The sequence below is a fragment of the Tupaia chinensis genome, unplaced genomic scaffold (genome assembly GCF_000334495.1).
Source record: "Tupaia chinensis unplaced genomic scaffold, TupChi_1.0 Scaffold000394_1, whole genome shotgun sequence".
Lineage (NCBI taxonomy): Eukaryota > Metazoa > Chordata > Mammalia > Scandentia > Tupaiidae > Tupaia > Tupaia belangeri.
Window position 1 is genome coordinate 2,263,605 of NW_006159896.1, and position 18,117 is coordinate 2,281,721.

General features: G+C 45.8%; 1 protein-coding gene across 6 annotated transcripts; it reads right to left on the reverse strand.

The window, feature by feature from the left end:
• Positions 1-1,875: 1,875 nt before the first annotated feature.
• On the reverse strand, positions 1,876-17,147 carry ZNF79 (zinc finger protein 79). 6 transcript variants are annotated; one of them, XM_027774040.1, is made up of 7 exons: positions 16,810-17,147; positions 16,036-16,129; positions 10,751-10,839; positions 10,386-10,430; positions 7,956-8,082; positions 7,086-7,181; positions 1,876-3,160 (listed from the first exon to the last, which is right to left on the reverse strand). In XM_027774040.1, exons 3-7 carry the CDS (start codon positions 10,781-10,783, stop codon positions 1,989-1,991), a joined length of 1,473 nt encoding a protein of 490 aa, XP_027629841.1. In that variant the 5' UTR covers positions 10,784-10,839; positions 16,036-16,129; positions 16,810-17,147; the 3' UTR covers positions 1,876-1,988. The 6 variants fall into 6 exon arrangements, with proteins under 6 accessions (XP_027629841.1, XP_027629840.1, XP_027629839.1 ...); XM_027774039.1 differs by having other exon boundaries at positions 15,993-16,129; XM_027774038.1 differs by lacking the exon at positions 16,036-16,129.
• Between the last annotated feature and the right edge of the window lie 970 nt (positions 17,148-18,117).

The following is an 18,117-nucleotide window of genomic DNA, read 5'->3' on the forward strand; positions in this document are numbered from 1 at the left end:
TTTTTTTTTTTTTTTTTTGAGGTTTTTGCTATAGGGTGTGTGCACTCACCAGAGACAGAAAGCAGGAAATCACCCCCCCCCCCAGGGGGGAGTGGCCATGCCACAGTCCCTTCACCATTCTCCTCTGGGATCTTGGGCACGCGCACACACGCACATGCCCGGCAAGGCCCCAGATTCTTGATCCAACTTTTCCAAGCCTGCCTTTAGTGGTTGCCTCTAACCTACATTTTAGATCCTGTGCTTATGGTTCCTTCTCACATTGGAATACACCTTAAAAGACATTTTGGGCCTTGAGACAGGCTGCAGTTGACCAAAGCATTACCTGGAAAGGGGCTTCTAGGTACCTGACTAGTGTCAGAAGTGATTGCCCTGGGACCAGCAGTTGGCATAATGGCTATGTCACTGGACTCCCATGTAGTTGACTGTGCTTTGAGTCCCGGACTTCGTGACTTAAGCTCATGCCAGGTGTGTGCACATGTGTGCTCCTGAGAGTACAATGGAAAAGGGATTGTGGCGTGGCCATCCCCCCTGGGGGGTGATTTCTGTCTGGTGAGCGCACTCACCCTATAGCAAAACCCCCCCCCAAAAAAAGTGCCCCAAGAACCTTTTTTTTTTTCTCCCATGTAAGTCCTTGCTCATTCATTTTTTTGTCACCTGTTCATCAGAGGCTTGAAATCAGATTAGAAAACTAGGTGGCAGGGGCTGCCTGAACTGAGCTCATGGAGAGGAGGGATGGTGCATGAGCATTTCAGTGCTCAGGAAGGCCCGTAATTGGGAGTCTGCCTCAAAGCCAGTGCTTGGTTAGCCAGAAGCACAGGATGCTGTTAGAAGATGCCAGGTGGGTATGGTAAAGATGAGGGTAGGATGTAGGTTGGAGAGTACAGGGGAGAAAGTAAGCTGATAAGATTTGAAGAAAACCCCTTTTTGAGATTTGGCTAGAGGGCATGTGTCCTCAACAGGCAGAAAGCAAGAAGCCCCCACTCCCCCATGGATGGCCAGGTTGCAATCCTCTAGATTCCTCGGGATCTTGGGCACACATGCACATGTTCCTGGTCATGTGGGAGTCCAGCAATGTAACCATTAGGCCATCTACTGGTCCCAAGAAACCACTATTTTCTAATCAGCACCCACTGCCCTCACTAGGTGTGCATTATCTTCCAATGAGTAACTACAAAACTTAGAGACGGCCGGCCTAGTAGTGCTTTGCCAAGCTTCCCATTTTTTCAACATTCTCCAAGAACTAGTATTAATAGGGGGCTCTGGAATCCTTTCCCCATCTGTTTCCATCCTCCCAAATGGAATACTGTAGCACTGCTTGATGGCCAATGTTTAGATGTTACTGTAGCAGCTCATTTCAAGGAGCTATTATAAGTATTTCCAACCCACTAGGCCTTGGTATATGTAGGACCCAAGATCATGCCTTGGTTTGATTGCTCTTAACTGCCAGAAGGTGAAAGCACCCCTAGATGGTGGCATGACCATGCTACAATATTTTTGCACATGTTCCCAGAACATGGTCAGATAGGATCTAGCCCCCCCTCCTTTTGGAGAGGTTTTTGCTATAGGGTGCATGCGCTTGCCAGAAAGACAGACGGAAAGCAAGAAATCACCCCCCCCCAGGGGTATGACACCAATCCCTTCATTCTCTCGGGATCTTGGGCATGCACACACACACACGCGCCCGGTGTGAGTTTAAGCCACTGGGTCCGGGATTTGAATCACGGTTGACTACCTGGGAGTCCAGTGACATAGCCATTACGCCAACTGCTGGTCCCAGGATCTAGCCCCCTTAGCCACTCAGCTAGAGCACTGTGGCCCGCTGTCTAGACTGATGCTGACAAATGAAGATGTTAGAGAAAGCACTCAAGCTCCCACTTGGAAGATAATGACTATTTATTAAAGGTACTTTTGCGTGTGGCTCTGGGCTATACACGCTCGCAAGCCCTTGTCATTTACCTGAGACCCCACCCTTCCTGTTAGGCTTCCAGTTACTCTCCAGCATGGAGTCTCTGATGTCTAATGAAAGCTGAGCTGCACCTGAAAGCCTTCCCACACTCACTGCATTCATAGGGTTTCACCCCGGTGTGGATTCTCTGATGCTGACTAAGGGATGAACTCTGGTTAAATGCTTTCCCACACTTGTTACACTCGTAGGGTTTTTCTCCAGTGTGAATTATGTGGTGTCGGATAAGGGCTGAGCTCTCGCTGAAGAATTTACCACATTCGTTACATTTATATGGCTTCTCCCCTGTGTGGGTCTTCTGGTGGATTATGAGATTTGTGCTTTGGCTGAAGGCCTTCCCACACTCACTGCACTTGTAGGGCTTCTCCCCAGTGTGAGTCCTCTGATGGTTTGTGAGGTTTGCACTCTGGCTAAAGGCCTTGCCACAGGCACTGCATTTGTAGGGTTTCTCCCCGGTGTGAATCCTCTGGTGCTGAATGAAGGCTGCACAGTAACTGAAGGCTTTCCCACACTCGCTGCACTTGTAGGGCTTCTCCCCGGTGTGAGTCCTCTGGTGGTTGGTGAGATTTGCGCTGTGACGGAAGGCCTTCCCACAGTCACTGCATTCGTAGGGTTTCTCTCCAGTGTGGATTCTCTGATGCTGAACAAGAGCTGAGCAGTCACTGAAGGCTTTCTCACACTCATTGCACTTGTAGGGCTTTTCTCCGGTGTGAGTTCGCTGGTGTTTTGTGAGGTTTGCGTTCTGGCTGAAGGCTCTGCCACATTCGCTGCACTTGTAAGGTTTCTCTCCAGTGTGAATCCTCTGGTGCTGAATGAGAGAGGAGCTCTGGCTGAAGGCCTTCCCGCACTCATTGCACTCATAGGGCTTCTCACCAGTGTGGCTCTTCTGGTGCTGAGACAGAGACGAACAGTAACTGAAGGCTTTGCCACACTCACTACATGTGTATGGCTTTGCTCTGTGCGGCTTAATTATGTTCAAATTTGTCTCAAAACCCTTGGTATGTGCTTCACATCTGTGAGGCTGAGCTCCCGCAGGAACTCTCTGTTGTGGAGAAAGGACAGGCCTCAGATTGATGTTCTGCCCAAGTTCACTGCTGCTGTGGTCTGACTCCCCTGGGAGCGTCTCGACACTGGTGTCTTGGAACGACTGCTCAGAGATGGCTTGCTCTGGTGCTGGTTCAGATGCAATCTTCCAGGCTGAAAAAAGTCAGAGAAGCAGTTGATCTCTCTTCCCTTGGTGACAGAAATACAAAAGGCTGAAGGGCACGGGCCAAGCTGTGAGAGGTCTGCCAAGTGCTTCCTGTCTGTTTTCAACCTTCAAACAATGAGGGGATGGTTTTGCAGAGACAGTCAGGGGCCAGCTGCCATGACACCCTCCAGTCCTTTCCTAAACCGCCGAGGGGATGACCCTGGCCCAGTCCTCCACCTCAGATGCGCCACTCCTTTCCTTTCCTCTTCCCGCCACTCCCCTCTGCTCTTGCTGAGCCCCAGCCGCCTTGTGCCACCTTTCTGGTCTCACGATTCTCAGTGTGGTTTGGGGCAATGTGCCTATTGGGCTTAAATAATTTATTTTAAAAAGCCGATGACCAATGCCAAGTAAGATGAATTTTGTCACTGACTAAATCAGCCAGATTTCAAAAAATGGTTAATTTTGGAGGGCTGGTGAGGTTGCAGCAGAATGGGATCTCATATTGCTATAGACTGGAAACTGAGACCCTCCACCCCCTTCTGGATAAGTCTGGTTGCACATGTCAAGTATCTTCTAATTCTGCCAGCAAAAATTTATTATAAGGAACCAACTAGAGATTACACAAAGCTGTTCAGACGAGGGTGCCCATCATAGCATAATTTTCCAACAAAGGGCCAGCTGCCATGACACCCTCCAGTCCTTTCCTAAACCGCCGAGGGGATGACCCTGGCCCAGTCCTCCACCTCAGATGCGCCACTCCTTTCCTTTCCTCTTCCCGCCACTCCCCTCTGCTCTTGCTGAGCCCCAGCCGCCTTGTGCCACCTTTCTGGTCTCACGATTCTCAGTGTGGTTTGGGGCAATGTGCCTATTGGGCTTAAATAATTTATTTTAAAAAGCCGATGACCAATGCCAAGTAAGATGAATTTTGTCACTGACTAAATCAGCCAGATTTCAAAAAATGGTTAATTTTGGAGGGCTGGTGAGGTTGCAGCAGAATGGGATCTCATATTGCTATAGACTGGAAACTGAGACCCTCCACCCCCTTCTGGATAAGTCTGGTTGCACATGTCAAGTATCTTCTAATTCTGCCAGCAAAAATTTATTATAAGGAACCAACTAGAGATTACACAAAGCTGTTCAGACGAGGGTGCCCATCATAGCATAATTTTCCAACAAAAGGCAAACGCCTCCATGTTCGGAAAGAGAACATGACTACATATAGACAATAAGGGACACTGTTCAGCAATTACGTCTTGTTTTTGTGTTTGAAATCTACACTATAATTCTTGTAGGAAGGTATCTATTTTTAAATTGTTTCTAATTTCTCCAATGACATTTTATAATAAAAGTTACAAAAAGCTTTCTTTCAGCGTATGCATTGATAAAAAGCAGTATGTTGAGTGAAGAAAGGAATATATAAAATTACATAGTTATCAGTTTTAGAAAAATGCATTACTACACTTTTAATATGAAGAATGAGGAAGAATGAGGATTACCTTTGTGTTGTAAGAATTAGGGGATCTGGATTTTCCTTTTTATTCTTTTCTTGATTTCCAAATTTTAAATGAACTTGAATTATTTTTACTACAAAAAATATTTTTTTTGGAGAGGTTTTTGCTATAGGATGCGTGCACTTGCCAGACAGACAGAGAGAGACATAGAAAGTGAGAAATCACCCCCCGGGGGGATGGCCATGCCGCAATCCCTTCTCCTCCATTCTCCTCTCGGGATCTTGGGCAAGCACGCACACGCGCCCAACGTGAGTTTTAAGCCACTGGGTCCAGGACATGAACCACGGTCGACTACATGGGAGTCCAGTGACATAGCCATTACGCTAACTGCTGGTCCCAGAAAAATATTTTTAAAAGAATAAAATTGCTTTTATAACCAGAAAATTTTGTTTTAAAAAGTTAATGATTCTTAACATTCTTTGAGACCTCTTTCAGAAAAATTTTAAATGTAAATTAATGTATAATATTTACATTTTTTTAAAAGAGATTTTTGTTACAGGGCACGTGCACTCGCCAGAGAGAGACAGACAGAAAGTGAGAAATCACACCCCAGTTGGGATGGTCACACCACAGTCCCGTCTCCTCCAGTCTCCTCTCAAGATTTTGGGAACACACACACACACATGCCTGGCATGAGTTTTAAGCCACCGAGTCCGGGCCTTAAACCATGGTTGACTACATGGGAGTTCAGCAGCATAACTATTACTCCATCTGCTAGGACCAGTCGTCTTTTTTGGGGGTGGGGGTGGGGGGGCAGGTTTTTGCTATAGGGCACGTGTGCTCGCCAGAAAGATGAAGAGAGACGGAAAGCGAGAAATCACCCCCCAGGGGGGATGGCCACACCGCAATCCCTTCGCCTCCATCCTCCTCTTGGGATCTTAGGCACACACGGACACGTGCCCGGTGTGAGTTTAAGCCACTGGGTCCAGGATTCAAACTGTGGGCAACTACATCGGAGTCCGGCGACGTAGCCATTACGCCATCTGTTGGTCCCAAGTCATCTTAATCACCATGTGACTAGCTGGTCTGCCAGAAAGATCCGTCACTCAGATTGTTCACTGTTAGAAACAGATGGCACGTAATCTGACGGTCTGCCCTGAACCCATGTGGCTAATGCATAACAAGGCAGGGCCGAGCTGAGTCTTTCTTACGCCCACATCCAAGGCTACTCCTACCCTACCATCCCGCCTATAGCCTCAGAGCACATACACTTGGTAATGCCCCTTCCCAACTTCTCTTTCTAATAATGTGATCTGAACCTTCCAGGGTAACTTCCTGGGTTGAAGTTCATGACCACCTGCAACTTCAAAATGTGACCTTATCTGGAAATAAGGTCTTTGTAGACATAATCAAGTTGCAGGCACACTGGATTAGGACAAACTTACTTTCTTTTTCTTTTTTTGGAGAGGTTTTTGCTATAGGGTGCATGTGCTCGCCAGAAAGACTGAGAGAGACAGAGAGATAGAAAGCAAGAAATCACCCCCCCCCGGGGGGATGGCTACGCTGCAATCCCTTCTCCCCCATTCTCCTCTCGGGATCTTGGGCACGCATGCACACGTGCCTGGCATGAGTTTAAGCCACTGGGTCCAGGACTTGAACCGCAGTCGACTACACGGGAATCCAGTGACATAGCCATTACGCCAACTGCTGATCCCAGGATAAACTTTTAAAAAAAGGGAAACTTGGATATAGTCACAGAGAAGACAGTCCATGTGACTGCAGGAGCAAGACTGATGTATCTAAAAGCCAGTAACACTGGGATGTCCCTTGAACTCCAACACCAGAAGCCAGAAAGAGGCAAAGGAGGGTCCTCCTGAGGGCCCAAAGAGGGGCAGGCCCCGGTGACATCTCAGCTTTGACGTCTAGCCTCTGGAACTGTAAGAAAATCAGCTTCTGTTGTTTTAACTCACCAGTTTGTGATTCTTTGGTAAGGCAAACCCTAGGAAACTAATATAGTAACCTTCTAAGGATCTTGAACCTCTAAGACTGTGATGAACACTTTTTCCAGAAAAATGCAGTTGCTCCTCTAGTCACAAAATGCATCCACTTTCTTCAACTCTATTCAGGGATAAAGGGCTGCACTTATAAAAAAAATGGGTGTGCAGAGAGGAGGGGGCTTTTAGGAGAAGGAAGCAGGATGACCGAGGCTCCTGAAGAGGCACTTTCAGCAGGGTGACTGCTGCCTCGTGCTCCCACAAAGGCTGAGGTAATGTGACAAGTGGCTTGGAAAGAGAAGAGAAGAGTTCTGGCTGTGAGGCTTTGGGTCAGTGAATTAACCTCCCTCAGCTTAATTCCATCCATTGTGAAATGGAGCTAGTAACACCCACCTCACAGGGTTGTTGCAATCATCAAGTGCACAGATATGTGTTTCAAAGGGGTTTTGCTCCCAAGATCCTCACTGGTTTTGTGCTTGCTCGCTTACCTGGACAGGGACTTCTTAGGTCTTCTCCCTCGAGCAGCCATGGGCCTTCACTCTGTTCCAATGGGGAGTTTATGCCAGGCTGAGAAACTGGAAGACCTAGTCCAGGGGAAAAACAGGCTTCAGAGATTTTACTAAGTATAAATAGCCACTCAGAACTCAGGGGAGAAGAAACAGACCAAGTGAGGTAGTTCATTTCTCTCCTTTGATAAATACTGAGCAAGTATTTACTTGATGGTAAGACAGACATGGTACCAAGGTTTAGTAAAGAATTTCTGAAAAGATCTAAAACAGCCTTCAGGAGGGGGAGTCAAGCCAAACAGCCTGTCATGTACCTTATTCTGAGAGGAGAGAACTTCCTAAATGTGGAGATGCTGATCTGAGGGTTGCCCCTCCCCTTCCAGGAAACAGGAGGGTGGGGGTGTGCCTCAGAGGAAGCACAGTAAGACTGCCTATTTGAATAGATACCATCTGTTAGGGAACAGGGAGGAATAAATGGTGCCCCAGAGGAATCAGAGATCTCGCCACACACTGCAAAGCAACAGGCACAGGCTGTCAGAATGAGCTAAGTCTCAGTCTTAAAGAAATGGGTTTCCTGGGACCAGCAGTTAGTGTAATGGCTATGTCGCTGGACTCCCATGTAGTCGACCGCGGTTCGCGTCCTGGACCCGGTGGCTTAAAACTCACGCCGGGCGTGTGTGCGTGTGTGCCCAAGATCCCGAGAGGAGACTGGAGGAGAAGGGATTGCTATGTGGCCATCCCCCCTGGGGGGTGATTTCTCGCTTTCTGTCTCTCTGTCTCTCTCTGTCTGTCTGGTGAGTGCATGCGCCCTATAGCAAAAACCTCTCCAAAAAAAGAAATGAGTTTCCTTACCCAGTAAGACCAGGTTCCTAGATTTTTCTGGTATCCCCTCCTTGAACCTGTCCCTTGGAACAGGGACCAGATGCCTCCACCCGTCCTGGGTAAAAGCTACAGTCATACTGCTGAAGGGCGTGGATTCCTGAAACAACAAGCAAATTCTTTCTCACCAGCAGCCTCAGGATCCAGGGTGGATGGAGGTGACAGAGAACTTTGGCAGCTTAGGGGAAACTGGACAATGGTCTCTGAAAGGATTCAGGTATCTGGGTAGTTCAAGAAAAGCAATTATCAGTCACTTTCTATGTGCCGAACGCTATTACAGGTTATGACACAACAGGACACTGACTCATTTTAAATGCTTGTAATTCTAATAGGCTTTATGTATAAATAGTTAAAAAATATGTGTGTGAGAGAGAATAGGGCAAAAACTAACAGGCGTTGGGATTTAACAGAACCAATCCAGAGGAAATAAAACTAAAATGTGAGCTTACAGTGAAGAGGCAGGTACAAATTATCAAAGAAATGTGAAACTGAATTTTCAAACAATTGAATAAATAACTCAGAAATCACCTGGTGTAACAGGACAGCCAGGCATGTACACAGACAGATGTGATAATACATTCAAAGAGGTGGGCTGGCTCTACAGCACAGTGGGGTGTGCTCTGCACTGGGAGTCAGAGCCCACATGGCAGACTGTGGTGGGAATCCCAGCCCCAGTGGCTCAAAAAACACAAAGCAGAGACCAGCAGATGGCATAAGGTTACATTGCAGGATTCCCACATAGTCGACCGTAGTTCGAGTCCTGGACTCGGCGGCTTAAAACTCACGCTGGGCGTGTATGTGTGTGCGCCCAAAATCCTGAGAGGAGACTGGAAGAGAAGGGACTGTGGTGTGGCCATTCCCCCTGGGGGGTGATTTCTTGCTTTCTGTCTCTCTGACAAGCGCACGCGCCCTATAGCAAACAAACAAACAAACAAACAAACAAAAACCCTGACTCTAAAAAGAAGAAAAACATAGTTCATGCATATGAGCATGCCCAAAATCCCAAGAAGAGAGATGGACAAGAGAAGACTGTGGTGTGACCATTCCCCGTGGGAGGTACTTTACCTCTTCTCTCTCTCTGTCTCCCTCCCTCCCCGCCCCGCCCCGGTCAGTGCACACGTCCTCTCTCCAAAACAAAGAGAGAGAGAGAAATAAAAGCTATTGTAAACATATGTCATGAAGCAAATAACAAAAAGCTATAATACATAAAGGAAAAACAAACAGAAATTTTAAAATATTCCAGTTTTGAGAGGCCAAACAGTAGCAGAGCAGCAACACAATGCTCTATGAGGCTGACCCACTTGAGAAGGGGCTGGGTCTGCCTCCAGAGACCTCCCAGGGCACACCAGGTGTGCACATGCCCTTGACTGGCTAAAGCTAGAGGTGGATCACAGTGGAGACTAACAGTGGAGATGCTGTTGGGGATGCCTGTCTCTCTGTCTCTTGCTCATGGAAGAAATAAATAACTCAGTTCATTGACAGTTAATCCCAAATGAACAACAAAAAAAGATACAGATAATCACGCAATGTGATACCAACAGAGCTATATCAAACTCAGTAGCCTGTGATCAGATGGTGCACTGGTCTGCTGTCTTGACAAGAGACATGCACTGTCCTCCTAAGGCACAGACCAATGAATGGGCAAAGAAAGGAAAACTGTAATTTTGAAATATCTAAACAAAATCCATAGGCCCAGACTTTCAAGGTAAACAAGGAAGAAGATAATGAATTAAGTATCAACTCAACAGGTTAAAAAAAAAAATATTGGAGCCAACAGGTGGTGGAGTGGTAAGGTGCTAGACTCCCATATGGCTGACTAGATTTCAAGTCCTGGATTCAGAGGCTTGAAACTCATGCCAGTGTACGTGCATGTGTGCTCAAAATCCCGAGAAGACAATAAGGAGAACGAATTGTAGCATGGCTATCCCCCCTGGGGGTGCTTTCTCTCTTTCCAAAAAAAATTAAGTATTTATTTAATAAATAAATATTAAAATAAATCTGAGGACAGCAAAAAAGAAAAAATAAAGAGAAATATATTAACAAAGAGCAGAAATGGAGCCAGATGACAGTGCAGCAGTAAAACGCAACACTCTGCAAAGCAGTCCCAAGTGGGAGGGTTCCTGGTTGGCTGAAGACCTCCCTGAGCACACTGGGCATGCGTTGGCCTGTGAGCTGGACTGGCTGAGGCTGGGGTGAACTGCAGCACTAACATACCATCCGAAGTACTGTCTCTCTCCTCTCATGCATAGAACAACAAAAGAAAGAACAACAACAAAGTGGTGTAGGACTGACAAAGAAATCAAAGAGCAAACTTTAAAAAAAATGAAAATAGGGTCAGGCAGGGGGTGTGGTAGTTGAAGGTGCTAGACTCCCACATGGCCGACTGCAGTTCGAGTCCCGGACCTGGTGGCTTGCTTTCTTGCTTTCTCTCTCTTGCTCTGTCGCACTCTGATCAAATCAAAATAAATAAATAAATAACATTACAGAGTAGAAGATACTAGAAATCCTCTTAATGAAATGGGTAAACATTCATCAAACTCTGCTAAGTGAAAATAAAAAGATTACAAAGCAGAATAAACCAACTTTCGGAAACTGGATTGGAGTGATTAAAGATGATTGAAATTTTGTTTGTATTTTCTATTTTACAGGTTTTCTGTAGTGAACACGAATTAGTTTTGAAATTAGGGGAAGGAAAAAACCTAAACCAACTTTACCATTAATATTGGGGAAAAAAAAAGAGGGTGCCTCTGAGTCCACTTGCAACTCACCGGGGGCCCAGCTATGCGGAGACCAATAGCCATTCCTTCCTCGCCAGTGCTTTCCTCTTGGGGGAGGGGAGAGTCCAGAAAAGGGGGTACTGGAAGAGAAAGAAACCCAGAAGGCATAAAACTCTCCAGCTTAAGGGTCACCAATTCTCACAATAAAGACGGTTTTTATGAAAGATGTAGCAGGTACCAGGAGTCAGGCTGAATTTGCTGCCCTGCAGTGGGATGTGAATTTTCCCACTTCCTCTCCCTCAGAAACTCCATCAACTCACTCAGCTGTAAGGAGACATTAGAGGCTAATGGATTCCCAATATCCAAGAGCCACCACTCACCAGCAGTGTGCAAACCATGCAACTCTCTAAGTTTCGTTTTTCTTATCTGCAAAATGGGGATGATCCCTAGTAAGATGAAAGAAATAGATGGATAGGACCAGCAGTCAGAGTAATGGCTATGTCACTGGAGTCCCATGTAGTCGACTGTGGTTTGTGTCTCGGACCCAGTGGCTTAAAACTCACGCCGGGCGCGTGTGCGTGTGCGCCCAAGATCCCAAGAGGAGAATGGAGGAGAAGGGACTGTGGTGTGGCCATCCCCCCGGGGGATGATTTCTCGCTTTCTGTCTCTCTGTCTTTGTCTGTCTGGCGAGCGCACGTGCTCTATAGCAAAAACCTCTTTAAAAAAATAGAAATAGATGGATAAAGCAGTTGGTACAGTGCCTAGCATTTAAATATACAGTTTATAAATACCACCTATTGCTTTGTTCTTTGGAGAAAGAGCCTCTGTATATCTAAGACATTTAATGAAAGGAAAGGAAGAACTAATGGTGGCTTAGTCTAATATGTGTGTTTGTATCTTAGGGTTTTTGTTTGTTTGTTTGTTTGACTAGATTGTATGTGCACTCACCAGAGAGACAGAGAAGGGGAATGGTTACACTATAATTCCTTTTTCTCTGTCTCCCCTCCTTTCAGGATTTTGGGCACAGATGCTCATGTGCCTGTGTTTCTCAAGCTGCTGGGTCTGAAACTTGAAGGCAACAGGCAAACATGTGGGATCCATTTTTTAACAAAAAAGTAATAGAAAAATTTAAAGTAGAAGAAAGCTTAAAGAATAAGGATATATAAAAAGAAAATCTTTTTTGTATAGCTGTATGATATGCTTGTATTTTTTAAAATTTAGCCATAGGGTGCATGCATGTACACCCTGGTGAGAAACGAGAGAGGGAAAGTGAGAAATCATGCCCCGAGAAATGGCCACACTGCAATCCCTTCTCCTCTTGGAATTTTGGACATGGACATGCGTCCAGCATGATTTTTAAGCTGCCTGGTTCAGGACTCAAACCATGCAGTCAGTCATGTGGGATCCAGCTGCCTTACCCTCCACACCACCAGCTGGTCCAATGTGTTGAAGTGTGAATACAAAGAACCAAAAGGTTTTTTAAAAAAGTTTATAAAGTAAAAAATTTATAGTACACTAAAGTTAATTTTTGAAGAAAGGAGATATTAATTTAGTTTAACCCCTTGTACAGTGGTTATGAACTCTACAGTGGTGTACAGCCATGTCCAGGACCTTCACATTCACTCACCACTTACTGACTCACCCAGAGCAACTTCTAGGCCTGCAAGCTCTGTTCATGTGAGTGCCCTATACTGATGCACTGTTTATCTTTTACACTGCAGTTTTACTGTGCCTTTCTTTTACTGTACCCTTCATATCTTTAGATATGTTTAGATATGCTAATACTTACCATTGTGTTATAATTGCCTATTTAGTACAGTAACATGCTGTATGAGTCTGTAGCCTAGGAGAAATAGGTTATATCATATAGCCTAGGTGTGCAGTAGGCTATACTATCTAGAGTTTATTAGTACATTCTATGGTGTTCGCACAAGAACAAAATCATCTAACTACGCATCATTCTCAGAATGTACCCCCATGTGGGACCAGCAGTTAGAGTAATGGCTATGTCGCTGGACTCCCATTCAGTTGACTGTGGTTCAAGTCCTGGACCCAGTGGCTTAAACTCACGCCAGGCACATGTGCATGCATGCCCAAGATCCCGAGAGGAGGATGGAGGAGAAGGGATTGTGGCGTGGTCATCCCCTCCAGGGGGTGATTTCTCGCTTTCTCTCTGTTTCTGTCTTTCTGGCGAGCGCACGCACCCTATAGCGAAAACCTCTCCAAAAAAAGAAAAAAAAAAAAAAAGAATGTACCCCCATGTCATTATGTAAAATGCATCCTATGTTTATGGACTGAAAGCTTCAGTACAGTTGAGATGGTAGTATGTCCCAAATGTAGAGTCAATACAAATCCTTTCAAAATCCTTTCAAAAGTTGATCTTTTCTTTTTTTATTTTATAGAAATTGACAGGCTTATTCTAAAATTCATATAGAAATCCAAGGGATAAGGAACAGCCAAAACAATCTATAAATAGGTAAACAAAGCTGGAGCATTCACATTTTACACCGTCAAAGCTTTCTACAAACAAAATACTGTGGTACTGGCATAAGAACAGGTCTATAGATTAATGGAAGAGAACTGAGTCAATCAATCAATCAATGCAATTAACTTTTGACAAGCGTACCAGGAAATTAGATGGGGGAAAAGGATAGATATTTTTAAAATGGTACAGGGCACAATGAGATACCACCTAACCCCTGTCAGAACGGCAAAGATTTAAAATACAAAAAGTGGTAAGTACTGGTGGGGTTGTGGTGAAAGGGGAACTCTCCTACACTGTTGGTGGGAATGTAAACTGGTTCAGCCACTGTGGAAAATAATATGGAGGTTCCTCAAAGACCTACGAATAGAACTACCACTTGATCCAGCAATCGTAGTCCTGGGTATCTACCCAAAGGACAGGAGAATCCTCAGTCGGAAAAGCACTTGCACGTCAGTGTTTATTGCGGCACTATTTACAATTGCTAAGACACGGAACCTACCCAAATGTCCACGAACAGATAGATGAATGGATTAAAAAAGTGTGGCATGTATACTCTATGGAATACTATTCAGCCATAAAAAAATAAGACCCTGGCATCTGATAGAAAGTGGTCAAATATGGAAGATTTATTGTTGAGTGAAGCAAGCCAGACTATGAAAGAAAGATATTGTATGTATTTACTTAATATATACCAACTACCTGCGCTTTATGGCAGAGATTGAAATACTGGAGGGCATAAAAGCAGTGAAAATAGTTATGGATGCTGAAGACAGTGTGGAATGGGTGGGGGGACTAAGGGATGAGTATAAAGAAGGAAATCAGGAGAAAAAAAGAGACACAGGATATTTGTGGGACAAAGAAATGGTTCATTACCTGTTAGTGATAACATATATAGTATTCTCAACTGGATTGGTCTGATAAGTATTTCATGTTGAGTATATTCTCTCTACAAGCCAAATGATGTAGAGTGATCAAATGTTAAAATAAAAAAAAAGGTACAGGGTCAAGCTAGTCCCATGACCTAAGTGCTTAAGGGAGCTAGATCTCATATGGTCAACAGCACAGTCTGAATCTTAGCCCTGATGGCTTGAAAAACGAAAAACAAGCTTTGTGCCCCAACTCCTAAAAGGATAGAGAAATAGAGAAGGGACTGTGGTATGGCCAGCCCTTCTGGAAGATGCCTTCTCCCTTTTTCTTTCTGTCTCCTTCTGGCAAGCACACATGCTCCACAGTAAGCTAAAATTAAAAATAAAAAGAGTGAAACCCATGCCAAGTTTTCCCATACTATGCATTTCCTATAAACTTCTTGGAAGGCCTCTTGCATTATTGCAACTCAACATAAAATACAAGTAACCTGATTACAAAATAGGCAAAAGATTTAAACAGCTATTTCTTCAAGCAAAATATGTAAAGAGTCAATAAGCACATGAAACTCAACACTATTAATCATTAGGGAAAAGCAAATCAAAACCACAAGATACTACTTCGCACCTATTAAAATGACTACTTGGGGTCGGCAGGTGGCGTGGTGCCTAAGGGTGCTGGATTCCCACATGGCCGACCACGGTTTGAGTCCTGGATCTAGTGGCTTGCTTTCTCATTTTCCATCTCTCTCGCTCTCATTCTGTTCCTCTCTAGTCAAATAAAAATAAATAAATAAAATAATTCTTTAAAAAAAAATAAAATGTCTTCTAAAATGACTAATAAAATAGATGAAAAATATCAAGTGTTGATGAGGATGTGGAGAAACAAACCCTTATACACTGCTGGTGAAAATGTAAAATGATGCAGTCGCCATGGAAGTCAGTTCATGTTCCTCAGTCAGATGGGCCAGCCGGTGGCATGGTGGTTAAGGCAGATGCACAGTCTGAGTCTCAGACCCGGCAGCTTGAAAAACATGCCGGGCCCAAAATCCCTAGGAGGGGAAAATGAAGGAGAAGGGATTGTGGCTTGACTGCCCCCACAAGGGCACTTCCTCACTTTTTTTTTTCTCTCTATACACCCCCTACCCTGCAATTGCATATGCCGTCTGGCAACTTAAAAGAAAAAAAATAGTTAGTTACATGACACAGTAATTCCACGCTTAGGCATATACCCAAGAGAAAAACATGTCCACACAGAAGTCACTCAGGAATGAACAAAATATGATATGTCCACACAAGAGGATATTATTCAGCCACTGGAAGAAGTGAAATACTGATGCGTGGTATAGCTTGGATGAAGCTTGAGAACACTATCCTAAGTGAAGGAAGTCAGACCCAAAAGGTCACATACTTATGTGTCCGTTTATATGTAATGTCTTGGGCAAGAGACAGAAAGTAGATTTAGTGATTGACTGGGACTTGTGGGAGAGGGGGAATGAGAAATGGGAGTGACTATTGATGAGTACCGGGTTTCTTTTTCAGGTAATAAAACTGTTTTGGAACTAAACAGTGGTGATGGTTTGCATAACTAAAAAAAAAAATTTTTTTTTGAATAACATTTTTTTCTAACCTTTTTTTAAAGAATTTATTTATTTATTTATTTATTTATTTTAATTTAACCAGAGAGAGAGAGAGAGAGAGAAAGTGAGAAAGCAAGCCACCAGGTCCAGAACTCAAACTGTGGTTGGCCATGTGGGAGTGTCCAGTGCCTTAACCACCATGCTACCTGCTGGTCCCCAGCATGACTAAAAATTCTAAAAATCACTGAATGCACATTTTAAAAGGCTGAATATTATGGTATATAAATTACATCTGATGTAAATAGATCTAGACACTGATCTTAATAGAGACCTCTGTTACTGAGTTGTACCCAATCCCACCGCACCTTCTTTTCTTTTGCAGTGTGGGGAGGATGATAACCATCTGACCTGATTCCCCAGATCTCTGGAGGAAGACAACACGAAATGCTGGATGTGGTACTGCACTCTTCAAATGCAAGGCCAAACACAGGGACCCGGTGATCTACGGTACAACACAAAACGCTAGATGTGAAATTGCTCTTGCAGAGTAACAGACCAAATCTGGAGGCCTCTGATTTAGAGGAGGACGACACGGCCTTGGTGGCCAAGACTTCCCACTCATTTACTCTGTACTGCAGTCAAGGTGCTTTCAAAAACGTTATTTTATTTTAATGACTACGAGTCCTAGATGTAAACAAAAAGGTTAATGCTATCTCATTTCTTGCACGGAGAAACGGGTTAAGAGACCTGGCTGGGTACCTAGGACTTTAACAAGAATGTGGGCCTCCTGGCTGCAAATTCCCCTGTCCTAGACATCACATTCCTATGGGCTGAACCTGCCCTCTAGGTACCCTGAGCTTCCGCATCCCTGCTTTCTTCCAGCGCTATGAGGAGAGAAGCGACAGACGAGTTCCTAGGAACGTCTCATTTTCCTTTCCGTAACACTCGTCCCCCTACTGGCTAATGTCTTCGGTCGATCACGCAGACTGCGGTAGGGGGTAGGATATTCAGAGATCATCCAGATCCGAGGTCCTCAAGGGTTTCTGACTCCACAATTCTTCACCACTCCCGCCCCTGCTCCCAAAAGGTTGCTCCCAACCCTTTGTGGAAAAGATTGGAGTTCTGGTCCGCGGGAACAAGCAGCTGGATCTCCTGCAAATCGCTCCCTCCACCACGCCTCACCTCCTTCCTCCAGCATCTGGGTCCCACCTCGCGCCACCGCCTCCACAGATCAGCCCCGTTCTGCAGGGCTGCTCTGACAGCTCGCGGGCTGCGCTCTCCCTCTCCGGACTTTCCCCGCACGGGCCGGGTCTGAGCCTGCGGTGCTGGGCTCTGGCAGCGCGGGCCCGGCCACCCCAGCTCGGTGTCCCCTCCGTCGCCACAGCCACTGCTCAGCTCAGCCTCACGCTGAACGCACGCGAAGAAGACGTTGCGGGCTCTCTGGGAACACCGGGGACAACCAGCCCAAGCTCAGGAACTGCGGCCCGGCGCTACGTCCGCCGGGTCTCCGCTCTCGCGCCAAGCGGACGCGCCAGAATCGCGTCACTTCCTGTCATGCGCAAACGCCTCACCCCGCCGGACTCCATTTCCCAGAAGTCTCCGCCCGGCTCCGTTCTGAGCCGAAAAGACTTGTCTTTCCAGTTGCCAGGTGATCCGCACATCTTTGTCGACCGAACTTCCCAGAGAGGCTCCCTCCTGACTTGCTCCCAGACTCTTCTATCCATCACACTTTCTTTTTTTCTTTTCTTTTTTGTTTTTTTTTTTTTTAATTTTTAAATAAGTACTTTATTTCACTTTATTTATTATTTTATCAGAGAAGGACAGAGCAAGAGAGCGAGAGATAGAGACAGAGACAGAAAGTGAGAAAGCAATCCGCCAGGTCTAGGGCTCAAACCGCGGTCTGCCATGTGGGGAGTCCAACATCCTTCACCACCATGCCACCTGCCAGCCCCTCATCGCCCTTTCTTGTTGCGCATATCTCAGGACCACTGGGGTCCCACCGCGACGGGCATCTGCGACAGGAAGCGAAGGCTCCTGGACCGTGGCCGTGGCTGTGGCGCAGGCGCAGACATTGGTGTACTGGGTGCTAGTTTCTGCTCCCAGCTCCGTGCTCGTGATCGGGTGATGGGCGATCCTGCCCTCCTGAGGTCTGCGGCTGGGCCCCATCCGAGCCACCTGCACCGCCCTCGTGAGCCACACCAAAAGCTTAGGAAGTAAATGAAAAGAGAGCCTTGGGTCCGAACAGGACAGCCTCTGCCTGGTGCGCTGGAACCCCGGAGGCATAAAAGTGTACCAGTAAGGGGGACCAGCAGATGGCAGCAATGGTTGCTCTTCCACGTAGTCGACCGAGCTTTAAGTCCCGGATCCGGGGCGCGTGTACATGCGTGCCCAAAATCCCAGAAGGAGAATGGAGAAGGGATTGCGGCGTGGGATCCCTCGTGATTTCTCGCTTTTCGTCTGTCTCTCCGGGGAGCGCAGGAGCCCTATAGC